Below are 21,119 nucleotides of genomic sequence, written 5' to 3'. Positions count from 1 at the left end.
ATACTTTTCAAGATGAATAACCACTGACAGGGATGATGATTCAGAGGCCATTTGAATCTTCTCACTAGTACTGTGATATTTTTCTTATATAAAAATAAAAATACAATTGCAGTCCACTGTGACCTGTTCTGGTAAGTCAAAAGAAGATTTCTGTAAAATTTACTGATATATAAAAATCTTAAGTAACAGTGACAGGGATATGAGAGATCAGGGATGACACAAGCTAAGACAGCTAAGAAGCAATTTACATCAAACCAGACTGTTAACTACTTTCATCACTGTGACAAAATACCTGAGACAACCAACCTAAAAAGAGGAAAGGCTTATTTTGTCTCACCGTTTCAGAGGTTTCAGTCCCTAGTTGATTGGCATATTGCTTCTGGGCCTACTATGAGGCAGTATGTCATGGTGGGATGCATGTGGTAGAGCAAAGCTATTTATCTCATAGTGGCCAGGAAGTGGGGGAGGGGTGAGGCTGGAGTCCTAGTATTTTCTTAAAGGATACACCCTAGTGACCTAACTTCCTTCTACTAGGCTCTACCTCCTAAAGGTTCCACCACTTCCCAATAATGCCACAGTTTGGCAACCAAGCCTTCAACATACAGGCCTTTGGAAGATGTTTACCCTACCTATAGCTTTTTTGCCTCTGGCCCCCAAAAGCTCACGTCCATCCCGTAATGCAAAATCATTTAGATCTTTCTCTAAGAGTCTTCAAAATTTAAATATTCCAGAATCTCTCACCTTCAAGACTCAAGGCAAAGTTGGCTATGAGTTCCTGCTTAAAAAAAATTGATATATAAATCAAAAAGTTACACACTTCCAAGATATGGCAGCATAGGGTAGACATCCCTGTTCCCAAAGTGAGGAGTAGGGGCATAGATAGGAAAGATCAGACCAAAGTACCAAAACCCAGCAGGAAAACACTGAACCGTAAGTCACCATGTCTGGCATCCAAGGCATGCAGTGGCAGACTGTGGGATCCCAAGGGCTTGGGCAGTCCTGCCTCTGTGCCCTTGCTGGCTGTAGCCCACATGGCTACTCTCTTGGGCAGGCTCTGCTTGCTGCCTTCAGCTTACCTCAGGAGGCATTCAATGTTCTGGAATCTTTAACTTCCTGGGGTTTCCACTGCAGCTTCTGCTTTATTCTCACAGCTTCAAGCATCTCTTGAGGGCTGCTTGCAGGGGCTCTCACCTATCACACAATGCCTGGCCTCTCAGGAATTCCTTCTAAATTTTGGTGGAAGCCTGTGTGACTCCACAACTCTTGCATTCTGCATGTCTGCACAGCCAGCATTTGTGGAAGACCCCAAGGTCTGCTACCAGCATGAGCTGTATGTACAAGGACCCACTTGAACCATGGCTGCAGCAGCCTGAGTACCTACTCCCTAGATGGCCTTGTGTGAGCAGGGTGTCCCTGTGCACTCTTACCAAAGGAAAGTCTTTCTGCTTTTCCTTTTTTTTTTTTTTTTGCTCCCAACTCTCACTGTAACTCTGGCTAAAAACAGCCAGCAATACCCACACCAAAGCTTGAGCCTGAATGTTGTGCCGCTGTGAAACTTCCTCTGCCAAATAAACTTGAGCTCTGCCTCCCACAAAGTCTTAGGCATGGACAAAATGAATCCAGATTCTTTGCCACAATATAATACGGTGGCCTCAAAATCCAATTCCAAATAGAGTCTTTATTTCCATTGGAACCCCCATAAGCATATACTGTCCACATTTCTATCAGCATTCTGGTCTTCTGAGACCTCACCAGAAACACCTGTTAATCTGTTTATAGCATTCTAGGCTTTCTCTACTTCTCCAAACTTTTCCAAATTCTTCCCACAATCCAATTTCAAATGCTTCTGAATGGCACTGTCAGGAATAGTCATAGCAATGACTCTTTTTTTGTACCAGGGATTGGACCCAAGGATACTAAACCACTCAGCCTCATCCCTGGCCCTTTTTACTTTGAGACAGGGTCTCACTAGATTGCTTATAGCCTCACTAAATTGCTGAGGCTGGCTTTGAACTTGTGTTTCTTCTGCCTCAGCGTTCTGAGCCACTAGGATTACAGGCACGCACCACCACACCTGACCAAAGACTTGATTTCTTGATACTCATTTTCTGTATTATTTTTCTGTCACTGACAAAATACCTGAGATAATCAACTCATGGTTTCAGTCCATGGTCAATTGTCATGTTGTTCTGGGGGCCTGTAGCAAGGAGCACATCATGGTGAGAAGCATGGGGTAGAACAAAGCTATTTATCACACAGTGGCCAAGAAGCAGAGAGGTGGTTGGTGGGAAGGGCCTGGTATCCCAGTATTCCCTTAAAGGGCACACCTCTACTGTCCTAACTTCCTTATACTAGGCTCTACCCCTAATAGCCTTCCAATGACATCACAGGCTGGCAACCAAGCCTTCAACACACAGGCCTTTGGGGACACTTATCCAAACTGTAGCACAAACTTTCACTCAATAAGTGGCATTAAACACTTGCCTATAGTAAAAATGTAAATTTGACAGGGTCTCCTCTTCCCTCCAAAGAGTGTTGACTTGAAGATAGATGGGTTTCTTACTATAAATAAATAATGCATTTACTATCTCAACAGCCAAGAGTTCTAAATTTAACAAGGTTTCTATCAGTGTTTTCTTCCTGGTTACAGGTGAGTCAGGGACAATTGGAGATGATGTACTATACTTATTGATATATACTGTACTAGTAAAAGGCTAAGACTAGATTACATCTAAACATCCTGCAACTCCAATATTCTATTATTGTAATTGTTGAAATGAAAGAAAGCAAGTATTAGATATGTAATGATATGCTTATACCAAATTAGAATACCATCTTTAAGCTTAGAAGATGGTTTTCTCATAGAATGTTCTAGACATAGACATGCTTTTAAAATTTTTAAAATTTATGTAATTACAGTGAACTCTTCTGAGATCAAGGATAAAGAGATGCCACCCTAGTTTGTATAGATGGCTCTATTAATTGTGGGGAATATGTACAAGGGGGTTAAAATTAATGTTAAGGACATGCTCCTGCACGTTGACAAGAATTGTCTGGTATGTGATTTTACAATGGAAGGAAAGCTATAAAGATAGTTAATAAAATATTTACTTGGTTTAAACATCTAAAGAATAAAGCCTTAAAGGAGTGTCCAATCTCCATTTTTCATTTATTAAAAATGTTGGTTATAGAATAGCAGCATCATTTTAAGTCACTCTTATACTGAGTAATCAGCTTACTTATGAGAGCAGAATACACTGAAGATTAGCTATTATTATTAAATATAGGACAGAAAGAATTTTTAAAGGTATCCCTTAGCCTGGCACAAGTGGCACACACATGTAGTCCCAGCTATTCAGGAGGCTGAGGGCAAGAAGATCACTTGAGCCCAAGAGTTTGGGGCCAGTCTAGGCACTTTATCAAGATCCCATCTCAAAAAAAAAAAAAAAAAAAAAAGTATACCTTTACCAAATCCTGAAAAAGTTTTAAAATATGTCTTCAAACACAACTAGAATTTTCCAGCACTCAAAAGATGAGCTTGGGTTGGAGGTATAGCTCCGAGGGTAGAGCACTTGCCTAGCATGTGCCAAGCCTTGGTTCAATCCCCAGCACCAAAAACCAACCAACCAACCAAACAAACAAAAAACCAAAAGATGAGCATCACTATTGATTACAAACCAGGAAAACACTAGATTTTCACTAGTACAGTTTGGATAATATTTTGCTGTTATTTTTAGTCATTACTTCAGCCATGCAGGTAGATGTACTAATGAATACTCTATTAGGCAAACCAATGTTAGCTTACATCATATTTTAAACACAACTTTATATTTGCCTAAGTGTAGACATGCCATGATAGATATATGTTTTGTAACTAAATTCAAACCCTTCAAAGTTTCACTTATTTGTATTTCCAATATGAACTGGTACAATTATATTTGCCCATTCATAAATAACAGGAACAAAAAGACCCAGAGATCCAATAATTGAAACCAGAAGAAAAGTCCACAGAAACATCCGGTCAAGAACCTGGGCTATGAATTTCCAATCTTCAACAACCTGTTACAAAAATAAAAATAAAAACACATTAAAATAAAAAGTTGTGTAGATATTTAAAGATATAACACACTAAGTTAGAGGGCAATCATTTACTGCCTCCAAACAGTATGACCTTAGGGTTCAGGGACAGAACACCCTGGTGGTCTATAACAAATACAACCTGTTCAAGCTTGAAAAGACATTATAAAATTTGTTCCTTTACATATCAGCCTGTAATACATTACGAGGTTTGAAGATTTTTTTAATAAAGTGCCTATACTACTTGGATATTTTGTAATAAACTAAAAAATAATGTATTTTTAGCACTTAGGGTTTTTTTAAATATTTATTTTTTAGTTGTAGTTGGACACAATGCTTTTATTTTATTTATTTTTATGTGATGCTGAGAATCGAACCCAGAGCCACCAATGTGTTAGATAAGCACTCTACTGCTGAGCCACAACCCCAGTATTTAGTTTTTTTCTATTAACTTAATCTTGGCTAGTAGTTGCAAGAATGTAGCGTAATTTTTTGAGAGACAACGGCTTGAGGTTAATTTTATATCAAATTAAAAGTTGGTTCAGAATAATCCACATTAGAAAGCTATAATCTTCTCCCCCGACCACCAGCAGTACTACATTATTGACTTTTGGATTTCCTAGGGACTATTTTTATCTAAACTCATGAGGATAGAACCACTGGCTCTGGATCCAGCTTCAGGGATACCCTTTAGGAGTCACCTGGAGGGAAGGGCCAGCTGAGCCAGCCACTGATCACTAGAAGCTCCCTTTCCTAACATGCCATTTCCTTGGGGGTGGGGTGGGGTGAGGGGCAGGGTTTCCCTCTCCCTGAGCCTCTGTGAAGCACAGCGTCCTTACAGAAACAATGCCCCCAACTTGTGGGATAGTTTAGAATTCAGGGGATTCTAAACACACCACTACTTCTCTGCTTCTAAGTTTTGTCTTGGAAATAAAACTTATTTCCTGGTCCTAGTTTATAGCCCTTACTGTTTTTTTTTTTTTATTTATTTTATTTTATTTATTTTTTTATTTTATTGTTGGTTGTTCAAAACATTGCATAGTTCTTAATATACCATATTTCACAGATTGATTCAAGTGGGTTATGAACTCCCATTTTTACCCCGTATACAGATTGCTGTTTTTGCACAATTCTTTGTAGTCATTTATTAAATTCCATCTCAGTCTAAATCATTATCTAAAATAAATCCACTTTTCAAGACTCCATTAATTGGTAGCTTCAGACCTTATAAACTAATTTAATTATACTACCATCAAATAGAAACTTCACAAATCCACAAGCATTAAAAGTCATTATAAGTGCCAGGCACAGTGGAGCATGCCTGTAATCCCAGTGGCTCAGCCTCAGCAACTTAGCAGGCCATCAGCAACTCAGAGAGACCCTGTCTCTAAATAAAATATTTTAAAAAGGCTGGGGACATAGTTCAGTGTCCCTGGGTTCAATCCCTGGTACAAAAAAAAAAAAAAAAAAAAAAAAAAAAAGCTCATTATAAGTAAACCAGGTGCAATGGCATGTGCTTCTAGTCCCAACTACCAGGGAGGCTGAAGCAGGTGGATCTCTTAAGCCCAAAAGTTTGAGGCCAGCTTGGCAACATGGCAAGACTCTGTTTCAAAACACAAAACAAAAAAAGTTTACTAGAATTGTGTGTGATATATCCCTTTTGGGAGGAAGTTTTTTTTCCTCTCACTCCCAATCCCCATACTAGGGATTACACCCCACCCCCGCCCCCAAGCCATATCCTCATATACCACTAAGCCATATCCCCAGCCCTTTTTTAAAAAATATGTTTTTTAGTTGTAGTTGGACATAATATCTTTATTTTATTTACTTATTTTTATGTGGTGATGAGGATCGAACCCAGCACCTCACATGTGCTAGGTGAGCATTCTATCGCTGAGCCACAGCTCCAGCCCCATTATTTTTTACTTTGAGACAGCGCCTCACCAAGTTGCTGAGGCTGGCCTTGAATTATGATCCTTCTGTCTCAGCCTCTTGAGAAGCTGGGATTTGTAGGTGTGCACTCTGGTGCTGGCTGTTATTTATTAGATTTGTTCTATTTCCTACCTACACCTGCTAGAAAACTTTCCATTAAAAACAAAAGCTTTAGAAATTAAAATTTTTATAATTTTTATGGGACCATGTAAAGTTAATTCAATTATGAAAGTATCGTTATAGCTTTAAAAACATTACACAATAGAAATGAAGAAAAACTGACACAATTGAAAATTTCAAACATTTTGGGAAAAAAAAAACAGTTCAATATTACCACATTGGTAAAATGTACATATGTTCAGCTCTTATATTTTAAATGTTAATTAACCTTAAATAACAACAAGTGAAACTTGTTTTCTATAATAAAGTCTTAAGCAAATTAAGCATATTATTAAGCACTATTACTAAGTTTCATATGAGCACTTTGAACTATAATAGCTAATACACAAGAACACCTTACTCCTTTTAATTTTATTAAAATTTCTTATTAATGAACCACAAAAATTTTTTTCTAGGAAAATATCTTGACTGTATTTTTAAAGAGCCTACATTAGGCTCCTTCTTTTAAAAATAAAAGTTTTGATAAATTATAATGCAATTGTGCCTGCTGATTATCATTGAATTCAGAAGCAAAGTTACTGAAGATAAAATTAAGACAGTATCTTAATTAATGTCAAGATTACTATTCCTTTGAATGTATACCAATAAAATTTCTTTTAAGTTACCCAAGATGCTGCTGGGAGAAATGGAGAGAAGTATATTTGCCCCAGAGATGTAGAGATGCCCCATTTTGCCAGGGTTTAATGGAAACGGGTTTTAATATTTTTTTTTTAGGATTTTTTTTTTTTAGTTGTTGATAGGCCTTTATTTTATTTATTTATATGCGGTACTGAGAAACCAACCCAATGCCTTACACTTGCGAGGGAAGTGCACTACTGCTGAGCTATAATCCCAGCCCCTTAATTATTTCTTTGTTTTTTTTCCATACTGGGCATTATGGGGATTAAACCCAGGGTCTTGCACGGCAGTAGGCAAGCACTCTACTGCTGAGGTACACCCCCAGACCATAAGATTTTTTTAAAAAAAATAGCAATGTATCCCTCAGTCTATGCTTAGTCTTAATGGTCATGCTGAATCATTACAGTCCCCTCTTAGAATCCAAGCAGAACTGCATTCATAAACACATGTCACAGACCTCACGGACATCATTCTCCTTCATGACATGTCTTGTAATGTAGCGAATAGAATCAAGTGCAGCTTCCAACGTGTTTCTTGAAGATTCTGGTTCACTACCACTCTCGGTTTCCTTTCTTTGAGTGAAGTACCTGTCTACGTGACTTCTCATGCAAAGCAGTTTGGGAAGCTTGTGAAGAAATATCTTGCGGACCCAGGGTGCCATAGCGTTGTGTGTTGAGGAAGAGCGATGGTGAATGTTAATGGCGAAGACAGTCACCATAATTGATAGGGTCACAAAAATCATGGTGAACACCAGGTACTCTCCAATCAGAGGTATTACTTTAGAAGAGGAGGGTATGATCTCTTCAATAACCAGAAGGAAGACAGTCAGAGAGACAAGGACCGAAGTGCACAGACTAATCTTTTCACCTTCATTTGAAGGAAGATAGAAGACAACTACTGTCAGAAATGAGAGCCCAATACAGGGTATAATAAGGAACAAGGTATAAAAGAGAGGCAGTCGCTTAATTACAAAGGAGTAAGTGATGTAGGGGTACCAGCAGCAACTGTCAGTTCTGTTTCCTTTGCTCCCTGCTGCACTCACAATCTCCCATTCTCCATTATCAAAAAAATCTGTCTTGTCTACATCTTGGTCCTCTAGGATTATATCAACCTGAGATCCATCGTACGTCCAAGAGCCAAATTTCATGGAACAGTTTTGGAGATCAAATGGGAAAAATGTGACATCAATAGTACAGGAACTTTTGTAGTTTGCTGGCTGTGTCCAGGTGACAGTACCATTGTACCTGACAACTGTTTTTGTACTGGCCCCTTCAAAACGTCCATCTGCACTAAAATACAAACATGTTCAGTAACAAAACAGAAAATACAACTCAATCATGCACTGTATAAGCCAAAAATAAAAGAAAGCCTATAACTGACAGCATGAAATATTTTAAAATTACTACCTGCTGTACATAGGGGACGCTGCTCTAGAGATCTTCCTTAAACATCTGACCTTACTGGAACTGAACAACTTCTACATGTTTTGCAGGACTGAAAAATCCATACTTTTCATTTTGCAATTTTAGTGGTTGAAAGAACCTCACTTTACGCACAAAATAAAATCAGGCTATTTACACACAGGACATGCACAGAGCCAGAACCTGAATTCACATTCCTAGACTCCCCACATGGAGTTCTTTCTTCTCCACCACAAACACTGGACATTTTCCATGGTACCAGGAAAAGAATGCTCCCCCTGGGCACAGCCCTGGAAGACAGCAGTGGTTGTTGGGCTCTCCCACAAGTAAACTCCTATGCTGAAGAAGCCTAGTAAGAAGCTGTACCCCAACACATGATTTGTTTCAAAATTGTGTTTATCTTCAGATTCATGTACCTTTTATACAGTACTCTGTAATATATCTATGTGTGGTATAAAAAAAGTCTTTAATTACTGAGAGTAATTAAAGAAGGTTGTAGCACATTACCTCACAAGCTTGTTTACCCTTCTCTATCAAGAAACATGGAAGTGCACCAATAAAAAAATATATGGAAAGAAAAAAGGGAGGTCAAAAGTTTCAAAAGATTATTTTTACACAGCATTGTGTCAAATGCCTTTTTGCAAATAAGACAAAGTACTTTAGAATGAGCACAAATTTCCTGATTTTCCCCAGAGTGGTCCTAGAATAAGAAATGAAACTGGTACCCAAAATTTTCTTCTCCCTCCAATTAAAAAAATCCTCCAAATATACCTAGGCAGGATGCCTATAAAGATGGGTTAATAATTAACCCAATATTCCTTATCACAGGAAAATGACAATACAGTATTTAAACAAAATTAGAAGGATGCTTTTGAACATAATATGTGACCACAACTAAAAAACAGACCCCAAAATCTGGAAATCTGCCAAATATGTGGAGGATAAATAGGAATGTCACACTGCTTTGGTGTGAAGCCCTACCCGACTACGTGAGAGCTGTGTGATCTTAAATAAGGTGTAACTACCCTAGGCCTCCATTTTCTTATCTTAAAATGAATATACTCATATCCAATGCATGAGGTTATTGTGAGAATCAAATTACATAAAGCACGTAAGGCATTTACTAGCACATTCCAGACATATGGAATTTCACCATATGTGTAAGCCAATAACTGTGGTTATGTCTAATTTCCCCCATTCCTTATACCTTCCTGTACTTCCCAAACCTTTTTCAAATTTCAGAAATCAGAGAACACTTTTATGATAAAAAATAGTACACACAAGAAAAAAAGGAGGAGTCACAGAACCTCTTAGTAGGTTTAAGAAACAAAGGAACATAAAATCTAGTCATATATAGCTCAACGATTTTCAAAGGGGAACAAATGACTGCTGCCTGATAGTAATACAAGTTTTCTTTCAAAAATATAAAATGGCATTTAGAATATAACTTACTTATCAAACAAAACAATGTCTGGGGTCCAGAGGGAGTCTGAAGGAACACGTATAACTTTTATTCCACCATAGTCATCAGGGTTCCATCTTAATTTTACATCTGTCCATTCCTTTAAAATGAAAAAAATCTGCCTTAATTCCAAACCAAATAATAGTCAAAATAGTGAAAATTATACTCTTTGTCAAGTCCTGAAATTTTAGACATGAAATCATCTTTGCCCCCAATACAGAAAACTCAACTCCATCTCTTTGATGTGGGCACTGAAGCCCAACTTCTAGGTAGTGGCTCTGGCTATGGACTCAGGGCTCATGGTCCTCATGAGACACAGGAGACAACCAAAGCTGGTGCACTCATGGCTCCATGCAGCACCTCTTCTCCCACCAACTGACCATGCCCAGGACTTGAAGCCATGGGCCCCCAAGGTTCAGAGGAAACATTCTCGTTTCCCAACTGTATCGTTACTCAATTTGGCTGGACTGGTCTGTGCAAAGGGGATTTGGATTTATTACACATTCCACATATTTAAACACCATATCAGCCTCCATGTAGTAACACTTCCGTGATCATATCAAGGTAAGAGTCACATGCCAAGAAAGGCACATCTGCTTTTTAGGAGTTTCAGGTTAGGGATGTTGGTAATAGGCATAAGAATTAGGAATGGTGGAATAAACAAAAGGGAAGCACTCAGCAACTATTGAGGGCATACGTATGGTAGCCCAGTAAAATGCGGACCTTCATATAAAAGGCACTCTATGTAAATATAACGTATTACATTCTTGTCCACTCCCATCTCAGAGTTAAAGCCAACATCCTTGCAGTGCGCTATGAGCCACTATTCCATTAGTCTCCCATTACTTACCCCTCACCATGTCTCACTCATTTCTAGCCACATTGGCCTTGCTTCTCCTTTAAGTGAGACACATCCCAGCCTCAGGGCCTTTGCACTTACTGGTCCCTCCTGGAATGTTCCTCCCCGGGTACCCACAGGGCTTTCTTCTTCTGCTCCAAGTCTTTGTTCAAACTTTGCCTTCCAGGTGACATTTTCTCTGAACATTCTGCTTATTAGTATAGTCCTTAACATTCCCTAACCTCTTTCAATCAACATCTAGCTGATTGGCTCCTCTGCGGTGATGCTCATTGGGCTATTTCCCTGCCCTTTCAGACCACGGAGCTGCTCATTGGGGGACTTTTTTGGCTCCGCCCACGCGACCCAGCCAATCAGCCTCAAGAGCAGGAGGATTGTGTTCTCCAAGCTCATCAGCTTCTAAGGTACTTGTTCCTTTTCCTCCCACTAGAATGAAATTCCATGAAGGCAAGGATTTTGGAGTTTGTTTTGTTCACTAAAGTTTCCCCAGTGCCCAGCACAGAGCCTGACACACAGAAGGCACTTGAAAAATATTAACTAATTAACAAGTATTTAACTTGAAAAATATTAACTGATTCAACATAAGAATTCATCTACTGTCATTTTTCTGTATTCGGCCAATTCACCAAGACCACATATTCATGTCCCTTTGTGCTGTAAGCCCTGTGGTAATTGGTGGTGCCAGCTTCTAGCTGGACGCCCATTTGAATGTTATACATACCTGTTTCAACCAGACATTTGTTGTCATTAACTGATTTTTCTCATCCTATGAATAAAAATTTAAATAAGATTATTGCAATTATAGAAGCAATTCTTTAAATAAAATAAGAAGCGTTATGTTTTTATACAAATATCCTCCATATAAAATTGACATTCTGCTTATCACTCTGGTTCTCTAGAAAATTAGCATTCTTTTCCAGCCTAACTTCACATTATTCCTTTCAACATACTTTGTACTTCAGATAAACTACCTTAAAGCATACCATTGGCATTTTTAGATTTAACATTCATGGTATCAACTACTATAATTTCCTCAAATTTAAGACAGAATCTAAGATACATAGCATTATTCTATTTGCTTAGCACCAAAAGGAAGAGAAGCTATCAATGAATTGCAAGCTGTCATTAATTATAAGATATATTCTAGTTCAGAGATGGCAAAATATGGAAAAGCATGCATCTTAGGATTAGTGAGACATGGCATTTCTGTACATTGTCAAGGGACTATTCCTTGTGGGCAAGAATTTGAACTTCCCTGTGGGTCTGCTATGTAGAAAAAATATGGATGTCTAAGCATTTCACAAAGCCTTTAGGTCTTACTTTTCTAGAGAACCTGGGGTCCTTAAGACTTGTCACTTATTCCTCCAGCTGTCAAATCTTTGTTGTGCCAGCCCTTCCCCAAATTTTCAAGGCCTAATTAAAGTGATATTTTCTCCTACCAAGTTTTACTGAAATTTCATGGAGTCAAATGAACAAGCCAAATTCACCATAATCACCAACCACAAGTACACTATGTATAGGATATGAGGCTAAGCAAAGAGAGCCACAGCAGCGAGAGGCAGCTGGGGAGAGAATATAATGTAAATAGCTCAGGTAGCTGAAGGTTACCCTTTCCCTATTCTATCCCAACAGCAGGAGGAGACTTGAAGGAAGCACATCCCTAGGGACAAAAGCAGCTGTGTGACATCCACACATAGGAGGAATGATTGCTAGGAATCAGCATAGCCATCCATCTTAAGATGTAGTTCCCAAGAGCAATTTTCTTTAATTAAAACACAAGAGTTCAGGGGTAGGGATGCAGCTCAGTGGTAGACTGGTATACACAAGGCCCTGAGTTCAATCCTCAGCACCATCCAAAAGCAACAGAACACAACAACAGAAAGAGCTGGAGAGGACCTAGAGACCTCATCTACTGTAATTCCTTCCTTCATTCTCCAGGTATAGAAACTGGCCCAGTGAAGTGACTTACCTAAAATCACACTAGTCAGTGATAGAACCAATTCTAAAATTTGAATCTCCTAAATCTAAACCTTATCCCACCAGCTCTACTGCCCACCCCAAAGTCACACACCATCCAGAATAACTGCTAATCCCAGTATGAGAATATGCCTGTTCCACAAAAGTTCTAAACAGAGGTATTTATATTTAGAAAAGTTCTGGTAAATATAATTCCTATGATGCTATAGGGCACTAGGTCATCTTTAAAAGTGATGAATGAACCCTTTTTCTAGAAATGTGAGCACATATTTTGCTCTCTGATTAGAACCCAATCAAACCCTGGTATTTTCAACTACCAGTAATGCAGATTAAAAAATAATTCATAAGGAGTTGAGGTTGTAGCTCAGTGGCAAAGTGCTAGCCTAGCATATGTGGGGCACTAGGTTCAATCTTCAGCACAATATAAAAATAAATAAATGTGTCCACCTATAACTAAAATTTTTTAAAATAATAATCCATAAATTTGCAACTAGCCTCAAAAATGAGGCGGCTAACCCATTACCATAGGGGATGCATCCTAATTTAATGTGGCTGCAGGTATCTCCTGAGCATCTATAATGTGCTCTGCAGAGGGAGGATGCAACAAAATGAAACTGAGTGAGGACAAGTGTGGACAATACCCAGGAGGAAAACACAAAATAAGTGGAGAAGATTAAACTACATGTAAGCATATCAGAAGTTTAAGTGGTAATAGTTTTTTAACCTGATCATAAAAATATAATATTAAAACAAACAAATAAACATGGAGATATTTTTAAAAACAGAAGCAGGCATAGTGGCACACGCCTGTAATCCCAGCGACACTAAGAGGTTGAAGCAGGAGGATCCCAAGTGAAAGCTAGCCTCAGCAACTTTGGGAGAAACTGTCTCAAAATAAAAAACTAAAAAGGGCTGGGGATGGAGCTCAGTGGTTAGGCACCCCTGGGTTCAACCCCTGGTACTGAAAAATAAATAAAAAATAAATACATAAAGAGCAGGATAACATGTAGGAAATAAGGTAGAAATCTACAGAAAGTTCAAGGGAGAGCTACCAGCATGATTATAGAATTGAGAGACCCCAATGATGAAAGGATCATAAAAGCACTTAGAAGCAATTCAATGAACTTTCTGTTTTCAACCCCAGGACCAGTCACCCTCATCTTCTATGACTCCAGACCCTCTTGTAGTCACTGACATTCCAACTTCTCTACTGGACTAACTTTATTCCTTTTTTTTCTTACAGTACTGAAGATTTAAAAGGGGTGCTCTACCATTGAGCCACATCCCCAGTCCTTTATATTTTTTTTATTTTGAGACAAGGTCTTGATAAGATGTTCAGGCTGGCCTTTAACGTGTAATCATCCTCCCTCAGCATCCCATGTTGCTGGAATTATAGCCATATACTGCTGTGGTTAATTTTACCACTTTCTACAAATGTTCCTCAAGAATCAGGTTCCTACTTTTCTTCACTAGCTTTAAAAACTAACCAAAGTTTCAACACTCATCCGCAGCCCGCAATTCCAAATTGATATCCTTAGTCTCTCTTTCACCTCAGAGCTGTTCTTGACTTCCCCAGGGCTAGTGAACGTTTTCTTTGGAATGAACACCTTAAATCACAAAGTCATCATCCCCTCTGCCATACTCCCATAGCAATCTTTCAGGTTTCTGTTCCTCTTCCACTCTAGGCACCTAGGGTTCAAAATGTGCCACCTGGCCTGGAAAGGCGGCACATGCCTGTAATCCTAGTGGCTCAGGAGGCTGAGGCAGGAGGATCGAGAGTTTAAAGCCAGCCTCAGCAACTCGTCGAGACCCTGTTTTTAAATAAAATACAAAAAAGGGCTGGAGACCTGTCTCAGTGGTCAACCGCCCTAGGTTTAATCCCTGGTACAAAAAAAAAAAAAAAAAGTGATACCTCCTTCCACATTCAGTGGTCAAGTTCTATTATCCCCTCTATGTGACCTAACTTGTCTCTCAAGTTTCTTCAAAACCATGTATGTTACTCACTGATCTTCTAGAGAACTGCTTTTGCCATATCTAGTGCCTATTGGATCTCTCACCCATTCAGCATTTACCATGTGCCAGACTCGGGATTGGACACAGGAATAAAGCTAGCCCTGCTCTGCAGAGCACACAAGCACCAGTGGAATGGGCACTATATCAAAGGGCAAGAGACTACCAGAGGACCAGACTGTCTTGGAGTCTGGGAAAATTTCACAAAGGGTCTGACAGTGCATTGACCTTGAGGAATAAATGCCTCATGCCAGAAGGAAAAAATTATCAAGCAGAAGAAATGGCAGAAACAAAGGCAAGGTGGTATGCAGGGATCACTCCTCACCTGCCCAGCCATTCAGTCACACCATTTTCCTATGTAGCAGGGCTCCCAACATTAATCTGATCTAAACAGCTCCATAAAAAGGCTCAGTATCACTGACAAAGCTATGATTCTACTGTTCCTTCTTTTTAAAAATATTTTTAGTTGTTGATGGACCTTTATTTTATTTTATTTATTTGTGGTGCTGAGAATCAAACCCATTGCCTCACACATGATAGGCAAATGCTCTACCACTGAGCCACTGAGTCACAACCCCAGCCCATTGTTCCTTTTTTTTTTTTTTTTAGAGAGAGAGAATATATTTTTTGTAGATGGACACAACACAAAGCCTTTATTTATTTATTTATTTAAATGTGGTGCTGAGAATCAAACCTGGGTTCCCCCCCCACCCCCGTGCTAGGCGAGCGCTCTATCGCTGAGCCACAATCCCAGCCCCATTGTTCCTTCTTATTAAAGTATTTTTACTCTCTTCCATGTCAGCTGACTATAAGGCCAGCTCAACTGGCACCTCCTCTATCCTGCCTTCTTTGATAATCTCAATCATCATGATAGATCTGAATCTCAATCATCTGATAGATCTGGCAGCTATTCATGCCATCATGATTTAATACTTCAGTATTCTGAAGTGACTCTACAATGGCCTCAACCAGAAAGAAAGATCTTTGAGAGCAAGCTCCACTTTATCTTACTTCCTACTTTCCTATCTTTAATTTAATATCTCCCATACCAACTAGCAAAGGGTCATATGTATTCACTGATTTCTCTGGAAGCAACTAGGTGACATATATCATCATGCTAGGGATCAAACCCAGGGCCTTGATGAACAAACACTGTACCACTGAGCTACACCTCCAACCCCTGACTAACTGCCTTTCTTAAGAAAAGGAGAAATTCAGATATTTGTGTACAAACATCATCATTGTTATTTACAATAAGAAAACTGAACAATAATCTGCTAACAATAGGAGAATGGATTTTTAAAAAGGAATCTCATGTAGCCATTACAGTAGGGAAAAAGTCAGCAATCAAAATCGTATCTAAAAATATTCTAATTTTATCATACACACACACACACACACACACACACACACACAAATAAATATATAAATAAAACTGTCTAAAACAACCTAACAGGTTAACATTAGTCATCTTTGGGTGGTAGAATTAGAATATATTTCATTTGTATCTTTTGCACTTTAAAAATTCTCTATAAACTGTGTGCAGTGATATATGTCTGTAATCCCAGCAACCGGGGAGGCTGAGGCAGAGGAACACAAGTTGAAGATAAGTCTCGGCAACTTAGTAAGATCTTTTCTCAAAATAAAAAATAGAAAGGGCTGAGGATGTAGTTGAGTGGTAAAGTGCCTCTAGGTTCAAGTTCCAGTACCAAAAACAAAAGAAAAAGAAAAAGAAACCAACTCTACAGAAATCATGCATTACTTCTCTAATCAGAAAATAATGACACATCTATAAATGTTATTTTAAAAAATACATGTGAAAAAAATATATATATGTATATATATATATATGTATATATATATATATATATATATATATATATATACACACACACACACACACACACACACACACACACACATGTTGACCTATTCTGGGAACATAGCAGGGAAATCATGATTAGCATGACCAGGACAAGAAGAAACTACCTTAAAAATTAGTGTGAATTTTTAGTTTAAATGAGAAGGATCTCTTGGACAGTGAAAGTTATCAAGGAAACTTATTCTCCCTTGTGAATGTCACATGGAAAAGTCTCTGTAATGTTGTAGTGTGATACTGAGACAATGACCTGTTGAGATACTTTTTGGACCTAAGAATCTATAATTCTAAAACTGTTTGTTCCTCTTAAATTTTTTGATCTATGTTTAACACATTTAAAGAGAAACTTTAATATAAAATGTTTCAGTATCTTTGCATTTGAGAAATACAAACTTATTATCATTGCCAAATGAGATAAAACAATTTCCAAATTATACAAAACCATATAAACACATTATGTCTGTGGCACAGTAATTATTTTTTCCTGAGGAGTTCCTTGAGGAAAGGCACAGAACAGACTCTCATGAAATTGGTGTGATAAGGAATATGTAATAATATGCACACCTACCACATCCACTAATTGAGATATTGCAAGGCCAAACTTGATTTTTATTTTGTCATTCAGGTATTCCACAGGACGAACCCATCTTTCATAGTCTTGAAATAAATCCTTAAACAAACTGTCTTCATGTCTTGCAACAGAGGATGGTTCAGATAATCCTGTGTATAACAATTTTTTAGAAGTTATTTGTATTTTAAGAAATTAAACATTATTAAAGATTCAACTATTATGAATGCAGATTTTAAATGGAATATTAATACAAACACTTGTGATCAAATAAGTGTCATTCTGGCTCAGATATAATTCTTAAGTTAAATCAGATTACCAACTATGGAAATATGCTGAGTTCTCTAAGAAACAGTACAAATACAGCATAATTTAAACTCTAAATACTAAGTAAAGGGGATATAGCTCGGTGGTAGAACTCTTGCCTAGCAAGCAAAAGGCCCTAGGTTCAGTCAACAGCACCACAAAAACAAAAAGCAAAACAAAACAAAATCTACATAATAAAAGCTTTTCTATTGTCAGAGCTACAGAGATTGCTGAGAATAAAATTCCACACCTAGAAAACAAATACACTGAAGCAAAGTCTTTTTATCAAGTGTAAATTTAAAATAAATATGTTAGTGACATAATTTTATATATGAATATTGAATGAATTATTTATATTTGTCATATATTTGCTACACTTTTGTATAAAATCACTTTAGGACCTAATAGGAAAAACATTTACTTCAAACAAAAATGTCACTGGGCCAGACACAGTGGCCATGCCTGTAATCCCAATGACTCAGGAGGCTGAGGGAGGAGGATTTCGAGTTTAAAGCCAGCCTCAGCAATTTAACAAGGCCCTAAGCAACTCAGTGATACCCTGTCTCCAAATAAAATATTTTAAAAAGGGTTGGGGATGTGGTCAGGGGTAAAGCACCCCTGGGTTCAATCAAAAAAGTCACTGGTGGGGCTGGGGATGTGGCTCAGGCGGTAGCGCGCTCGCCTGGCATGCGTGCGGCCCGGGTTCGATCCTCAGCACCACATACCAACAAAGATGTTGTGTCCGCTGAGAACTAAGAAATAAATATTAAAAATTCTCTCTCTCTCTCTCACTCTCTCCTCTCTCACTCTCTCTTAAAAAAAAAAAATAGAAGCTGAATAATTTTAAAAAAAAAGTCACTGGTGCGGCTGGGATTGTGGCTCAGTGGTAGAACACTTGCTTAGCATGTGTGAGGCACTGGGTTTGATTCTCAGCACTGCATATAAATAAATAAAATAAAGGTCCATTGAAAACTTTAAAAAAAGTCACTGGTTTATTTATCATCAAGTACACAAACACAGGAATTTTTTTTTTAATTTATTTTTTATTGGTTGTTCACAACAAACACAGGAATTATAGTAGCTATCAGAGATGATCCTTCTCCAATGTAAAAGAAAGCATTTGAAAGAAAACTAGCACTCTGACAGAATTCTCTTTTTATTACGGTAGACCATGATTTCTGTACAAAGCTATTAAAAAGTTATCTGGTGACACTAACTGAAAGAAATCCATTTCCTGATTCTCCTTCACTGCCTATTATTTCATTAATATAGCAGCCTCAAGGATTTATGTCCTGCTTCCCTGAGCAGTGCAAGATTTCATCCATAAATCCCACAGTTTGTGTCACCCCTCCCATAAATGTCTCCTTATGAGGGAATGCAGCACAGCATTTGCCATTTAGATTAAATTAGAATACTGTACACTGGAGAGTCATCTTAATATTTAACAGCTGTTGATTTTAGAGCTTTAAGTTAAAAGAACATTACTGAACCATTTTTCCTCTTTTAATCCTATTTTAAAGATTTATCATCTCTGAAATGCCAAAAATTTAAGGTTGTTTAAATGATAAAAATAAATGAATGTCTTTCAATTGCATCTAAGAACCATTTTTGCCTTGGGGTGGAGGGGACAAACTAATTTGAATTGTTGTCTCAAATTGTGTTTGAAAGATAGATTAGGTAGCGTATACATAAAATAATTCAATCCCAGCATTCTGCCTAACATTCAAGATACTGCTTGGTGAATACCTCTGTAATACATCCAATACTAGAAATATCATTTTCTTAGCACACTTTACAGAAATGGCAGGCACAAATGCCAGTAGTATTTTAGCACAACCTCGATGGTGAACTCAATTCTACTTAGTGGTTATGCTTTTTTAGTTGGTTCTAAATGTTTTAAGTTTATGCTGCTTGGAATGTTAAAAAGGAGACAATACAATGTATTCCCCTCATTTCACAAATGGGATATGACCAGAAACACCAATGCTACAGAGCTCATTAACGGCAGAATTCTGAAGGACATCCAAGGCTCCTATCAGCCTCTTGCTCTTGTCACCCTAATATCTTCCATCTTGAGTCAGCTTTCTAGAAAAGCATAATTAGTGCCTTATCCCCTGAGAGCTTTATCCCACATGGATCTTTGCTCACTCATTCATTGTTTATTGGACATGCGCCTGGTATCAGGTGCTGGGAACACACTGATAAACAAAACAGCATCCACATTTGCAGTCCAGCAGGAAAGAGTGACACAAACAAACTCAAACTGAAAATACTTTTTTAAAAGTTGTTGTGAATAATTAACATTTGCTTATACTACTCAAAATACATACATCAAATCAGTGACTTTCAACCTGGGTTACTTAGAATTTACTTTTCACACAACGTTTGACCACATTATATATTATTTTGTATGATTTGCTATGTACTATTTTTTTATTATATGAATCTCATATCTCCAAAGATAGCAATGTCCTGAAATTCAGGAACATTTCTACATTTTGACATCACTATAGCTAAGTATAAATCTGGTCACACTGGTTACTTAATGCATTTTAGTTTTTCTTCCCTTCTTTGACTTGAAAATACTTGATTTTGAAAAAAAGGAAACCTGGAGGAAATAATTGCAAATTGTATATCTGGTAAGGGGTCTATATTTAAAATAAAAAATGATTATAAATCAATGATAAAAGCTCAATAAGCCAATCAATAACTCAAAGATCAAAACTGAACTTTAAAATGGGCAAAAGGTTTGACAAGACATTTCTTCAAATAACAATGGCAATAAACAAATGAAAAAGTGTTCAACCCCTTTAGCTATCAGGAAAATGCAAACAGTGAGATTCATACACAATAGGATATCAATAATCAAAAAAGATATAATAAATAAATGCTGGAGAGGATGTAAAGAAATTTGGACTCTCGTGGTATAATCGCTATGGAAAGCAGTCTGGCAGTTTTTCAAAAGGCTAAGTATAGATTTACCAAAAACTCAGCAATTCCAAATGAAAACAGATGTTCACATAAATACCTGTACATGCATGTTCACAACATTACTCATACTAGCTAAAAGCTGAAAACAACTCAAATGTCCATCAAATGAAAAATGGGTAGAAAAAAAATGTGGTATATCCATATAATGGAATATTTGGACATAAAAAGGAATGGATTACTGATACATAATAGAACATGGATAAATCTTGAAAACACTAGGTGAAATAAGCCAGTCACAACAGACAACATATTGCATGATTCCATTTATATGAAATGTCCAGTATAGACAAGTCTATAGTTACTAAAAGTAGAGTAGTGCCAGGTGTGGTAGGGCACACTTGTAATCCCAATTACTCAGGAGACTGAGGCAAGAGGATGGCAAGTTTAAAGAAGCCTGGAAAATTTAGCAAGACCCTGTTTTAAAATAATTTTTTTTTTTTTTTTTTGGTACCGGAGATTGAATTCAGGGGCACTCAACCACTGAGCCACATCCCCAGCCCAATTTTGTATTTTTATTAGATACAGGGTCTCACTGAATTGCTTAATGCCTCGATGTTGCTGAGGCTGGCTTTGAACTTGTGATCCTCCTGTCTCAACTTCACTGAGGATTACAGGCATGTGCCACCGTGCCCAGCCTTAAAATAAAATTTTAAAGGGCTGGGGTTGTAGCTCAGTGGTAGAGCATTTGCCTACCACATTCAAAAAAGCCTTGGGTTCCATCCCTAGCAACGAAGAATTTTTAAAAAGAGCTAAGTAACCAGGTACGATGGCATAAACCAGTAATCCTAGTGACTCAGGAAGCTGAGGCAGGAAGATCACAAGTTTGAGGCTGTGTCTGAATT

At 37.8% G+C, this 21,119-nt stretch overlaps 1 protein-coding gene across 6 annotated transcripts in view; it reads right to left on the bottom strand.

The window, feature by feature from the left end:
- Positions 1-3,897: 3,897 nt before the first annotated feature.
- The window catches only part of CHRNA5 (cholinergic receptor nicotinic alpha 5 subunit), a gene marked incomplete at both ends in the record, with an annotated part of 40,208 nt that continues 22,986 nt past the window's right edge, over positions 3,898-21,119 (bottom strand). The window contains 5 exons of one of the 6 annotated variants that reach the window (XM_081288820.1): positions 3,898-4,059; positions 7,265-8,096; positions 9,681-9,790; positions 11,268-11,312; positions 16,981-17,132. In XM_081288820.1, the coding sequence (XP_081144946.1) occupies positions 3,898-4,059; positions 7,265-8,096; positions 9,681-9,790; positions 11,268-11,312; positions 16,981-17,132 (1,301 nt within the window). The remainder of the gene's footprint in view (positions 4,060-7,264; positions 8,097-9,680; positions 9,791-11,267; positions 11,313-16,980; positions 17,133-21,119) is intronic. The other 5 variants (XM_081288823.1, XM_081288822.1, XM_081288824.1 and 2 more) reach the window with 5 other exon arrangements.

The sequence above is a fragment of the Spermophilus citellus genome, assembly GCF_964194105.1.
Source record: "Spermophilus citellus genome assembly, chromosome: 4".
Taxonomy (NCBI): domain Eukaryota; kingdom Metazoa; phylum Chordata; class Mammalia; order Rodentia; family Sciuridae; genus Spermophilus; species Spermophilus citellus.
Note: the sequence above shows the minus strand (reverse complement) of the source record. Positions and strands in the feature narration are given on the sequence as shown.